General features: G+C 35.7%; 1 protein-coding gene across 1 annotated transcript; it reads right to left on the bottom strand.

Moving 5' to 3' along the window:
• Positions 1–2630: 2630 nt before the first annotated feature.
• LOC141719051 (secreted RxLR effector protein 161-like) lies at positions 2631–3086 on the bottom strand. Its single transcript, XM_074521436.1, has one exon. The coding sequence runs from the start codon at positions 3084–3086 to the stop codon at positions 2631–2633; it is 456 nt and encodes a 151-aa protein (XP_074377537.1).
• Between the last annotated feature and the right edge of the window lie 2022 nt (positions 3087–5108).

Raw genomic sequence — 5108 nt, 5'->3', positions numbered from 1 at the left:
TACAATGGTGATTGCTTATTTCATTAAAATCTTTATGAGATCACTATTGTACATCATTTCTCTCAAAAGATTAAATGCATAATTTTCATTCATCAATAGATCGTAAGTTCATTTTATCTCTATATTGCCATATGCTCTGTGATGCAGGTTCAGCCTACAATGGCATTCTTTCATTTAATAGTCATGAAGTTGAAAACCCACAACTTCTATCTTAGATTTTAAAGACAAACACAGAAATATAATCAACTAACACTCTCTTACCCCTAAAATGAAGGTTCTAAAGTTAACCCAACAGCTCTGTCTCCTACAAAGATGAGTAGTATTTAAACCGAAATAACTTCTAGTCCCCATACATATTCTCAAAAAGATGTAATGGCTGAAAAGGCACAAAAATAGTTACTAGATTCATCCTCTTAACAGGGTGCGTCAATTAAAATTCGCCTGTCGGCCAGGGTATTCGATGTAGTGTCACCACCTCAAACATAAACAATTCTTGATGCACAAGGAAAGGTTACACACACAAAGGATGAGTTGACAGAAACAAGAGTTTCTACCATTTTAAGGTCAGATTCAATTGTTCAAGGTTCTTTAATGGACCAATAGCCTTTACAGGTGTTAGGAGAGGATATTGATCCAATAGCCATATGTCAGTGGTCAGTGTCTACCTCCCCAGGCTTAAATCCCCTTGATGCATCTGCGGATAGTGGATCTGACATAGGTGCAGATCGGAAACTTGTTGACAATGATTCAGATTTACCTAATGAGTCACAAGGAAATGTCTTCACAGACATTAGAAGGAAACTTTTATCTTTATGCTAAATTATTTGGATCATTGTTTACCTCATAGAGTTCAAATATGGAACCCTAAAAGGGAAACTAACAACTTGTAGATTATGACTCAGATTCATCTGACGATTCTAATAAGGATGGGGATTTGCGAACTCCCATTGCACCACATATGACCTCCTTAAGGATGGCTAAGGTGATTTTCCTTGCAGGTACAGCTGAATTTTGGAGCTATGAGGGGAGTGATACACTTGTGAGAATGAGTGTAAACACTAGTGGAGAGAAGAGTGAAACACATGTGAGGTACATGAAACAGAATCACACACTCACACTGAGGAAGAAAGAGAAATGTAGCGACTGGAAATTTCGAGATGGGATTAAGAGAATAAAGTATAATTATGTGTTGTAATTATAAATTATGTGTTAAAAGATTTTGTTGGTTGAGTGTCTTTATTGTATAATAGTAACTAGGAACATAAAATGACCCGTTCCAGTTTGATGAGTCAGCTTAGGGGATAAGCTGTGTTGTTGGGCCGTGAGGTTGAACGGAACCCATCTTAAAAAGAGATTAAGATATTTAAATGTGAAATATGTGTTATTGTGTGAAATAGGAATGTTTATGTGAGTATTATATTCCAGTGATGTGTTAGTTGATATAAAGAGAATGATTGAGAAGCGTAGTTGAAAATGCTCAGTGTCGGGCTGTCAGACAGGACGCGACCCGTTATGCAGAAAGTGATTATTGATTAAAAAGGGAAATTCTTATGATCGAATGTGTTATGATATGAGCCGTAATATGTGAATATGTGCTATTGCCTGAAAATATTCTTGATTATGTGCTCTGGTTATTTTTAAATGATTTTTAAGGGATTTATTTAATTTAAAATAAGGTTTATTGAACCTTTATATATTTTTATAAAATTATCCGAGTATGTTCAAGGCGTGAAATTTGTTTTGTTATCTTCAAAATAGTCCTAGAGACTTTAAAAAAATGATAGATGTGTTATAAACCTTGATTGAAAATATTAATTATGTTTAATGTAGAGGAAGTATAGGAGAATAGAAGATATGGAGAGAAAGTTGTATCTCATTTCATTAGCTAAATGAGCTATTTATAGTAGTTGGTTTACAAGTCTTACTAAGTAAGCTATTCAAATCTTCTTCATTAGGTATTACAAAACTTCCTCGATAAGCTTTACAAGTTTTCCTCGATAAGCTTTACAAGTCTTCCTGATTAAGTTTCTTTCTTAAGAAGCTGTCCAAGTCTTCCTCAGTAAGATTTGAGAGACTTCATCAATACGCTTTGACAATCACTTTATATTTATTCAAATATTTTAACACTCCCCCTTGATTGTCAAATGCGAGTTATTGTAAAGATTGACTACCTCGTTAAAACCTTGCAAGGAAAAACCCAGTGGGATAAAAACCTTGACGAAGGAAAAAGAGTACAACCTCCCCCTGAATAAAATGTCTCACATTTTAACATTTTGATGTAGCAAACTTTTTAATCTCCGCATACCCATATTATTTCTCAGCTTCTCAAATATCGATGTAGGTAGTGAATTTATAAGTATATCCGCCAGATTATCGCATAAGCGAACTTGTTGTATATCAATATCACCATTTTCTTGAAGTTCATGAGCGTAGAAGAATTTTGGCAATATGTATTTTTTTCGATCCCCTTTAATATATCCTTCTTTAAGTTGTTTGATGCAGGCCGAGTTATCCTCGAATAAAACTGTTGGACTGTCTGAAATACTTGATAATCCACATGATTCTCAAATATATTGAATGACTGACCTTAGCCAAATACATTCTCTGCTTGCTTCATGAATTGCTAGTAACTATGAGTGGTTTGATGAAGTTGCAGCCATAGTCTGTTTTGTAGACTTCCAAGAGATAGCAGTATCACAATATGTAAATAGGTAACCTGTTTGTGATCGCTCAAAGTGAGGATCTGACATATATCCAACATCTGCATATCCAACTAGCCGTGATCTTGAATTGTTTGGGAAGAATAGTCCAATATTGATTATCCCTCGAAGATATCTAAATATATGTTTGATTCCATCCCAATGCCTTTTATTTGGGTCAGAACTAAATCTTGCCAACAGGTTCACTGCAAATGCAATATCAGGTCGTGTGTTGTTTGTAAGATACATGAGAGCACCAATTGCACTGAGATATGGAACTTCAGGTCCAAGAGCCTTTTCATCTTGTTTTCTAGGATAGAAAGGATCCTTTTCAACCTCAAGTGATTGAACAACCATTGGTGTGGTAAGTGGATGAGCTTTGTCCATTGTTGTAACACATACGACCAGATTGTTTCAAACCATACAATGATCATTGTAATTTAATAGAATATAAATGTCGAGGCTTAGTGTCCTCAAAGTTTAATCCTTCGAGAATTTTCATTTAAATATCACTATCAAGTGATACATATAGGTATGTTGTCACAACGTCCATCAAATGTGTTTCCAGTTTTTCCATACACGCCATACCCATTAGAAAATGAAAAGTAACTCCATCCATCACAGGAGAATATGTTTCCTGGTAATCAAAACTAGGTCTTTGAGAGAATCCCTGGGCTACAAGCCGGGCTTTATATCTCACAATTTCATTTTTCTCATTTTATTTTCGTACAAATACCCATCTATTCCGACGGGTAGTACACCAGCTGGTGTTTGGACTGTAGGTCCAAATACATTTCTCTTGCGCAAGGATTACAATTCTTCTTGAATCACAATTTTTCATTTTGGCCAATCATCTCGGTGTCGACACTCTTCCACACTTTGTGGTTCAGGATCGGAGTTCATAATAATATCAGATGCCACAGAAAAAGCATATACATTGTCAACCTCAATCCTTCCACGATCCAGTAATTTCGTGTTATGGACATAATTCATTGAGATCTCATAGTTTTTAGGTACCTTTGCTTCTATGGAAGCATTTGCCACTTCTAGGGCATATGCCACTTCTAGGGCAACATTATCTTCTGGAGGCAATCCCATGTCTGGGAGTTTTGTTACAGCCACTTCAGGGGCTTGAACCTCTTCAGGAGGTAATACCATTTTTGAGGTATTTTCTGAAACTTTTGCCACTTCTGGGGCAATTCTAATCAATTTCCATTTTCGTGGTACAATATCTTTTGCACCAATAGGTCTACCACGCTTTTGGCGTGGCTTTGAATCATCAATCAATTCCACTGAAATTGGTTTATTGCCAGGGATTTCAATCCTGGCCGGAGCATTAACAGCAGGTATATATGATTTCACAATATTTCTAGAATCGTTAAATACATCTGGCATTTGATTAGCAATATTTTGCATATGTATAATTCTTTGAACCTCAGATTTACATTGTTTAGTACGCGGATCAATAACATTTAATCCTGAGGCATTCCGTGATATTTCTGAAATTAATTTATGCAAAATTTTATCTCCCCCTAATGTAGGGAACATAGATTCATCAAAACGACAATCAGCATAGCGAGCAGTAAAAACATCACAAGTTAATGGTTCCAGATACTTATAATAGATGGAGAATCAAAACCAACATATATACCAATTCTTCTTTGAGGTCCCATTTTAGTTCCTTGAGGTGGTGATATAGGAACATACACATCACAACCAAATACTTTTAAATGAGATATATTAGGTACTTGACCGAGAACCAATTCTTGAAGGGATTGTTTATGGTAAGCAGAAGGCCTTATTCTAATTATATTTGCAGCATGAAGTATTGCATGACCCTAAACAAATATAGGTAACTTTTCTCTTAGGAGTAAGGGACGGGCAATAAGTTGAAGTCTTTTAATTAAGGATTCTGCTAAACCATTTTTCGTATGTACGTGAGCTACCGGGTGTTCGAATGAGATTCCTACTGACATACAATAATCATTAAAAGTTGCAGATGTAAATTTAGCAGCATTATCTAGTCAGATTGATTTAATGAGATGGTCAGGAAATTGAGCTCGAAGTTTAATTATTTGGGCAAGTAATTTGGCAAAGGCTGTATTTTGGGTTGTAAGTAGACATACATGAGACCATCGAGTTGACGCATCAATTAAAACCATAAAGTACCTAAATGGGCCAGAAGATGGATGAATAGGACCGCAAATGTTACCATGAATTCTTTCTAAGAATTTCGGGGACTCAGTTTGAAGCTTAAATGGAGATGGTCGGACAATCAGTTTTCCTTAGGAAAATGCTGAACAATGAAGTTCATCTTGGGATATTATCTTTTGAGTTTTAAGAGGATGTCCCACAGAATTTTCAACGATACGATGCATCATAGATACTCCTGGATGACTGAGTCTTTCA

This window comes from Apium graveolens, chromosome 4, assembly GCF_009905375.1.
Source record: "Apium graveolens cultivar Ventura chromosome 4, ASM990537v1, whole genome shotgun sequence".
NCBI classification, from domain to species: domain Eukaryota; kingdom Viridiplantae; phylum Streptophyta; class Magnoliopsida; order Apiales; family Apiaceae; genus Apium; species Apium graveolens.
The sequence above is the reverse complement of the archived record's forward strand: the minus strand, read 5'-3'. Positions and strand labels throughout refer to the sequence as shown.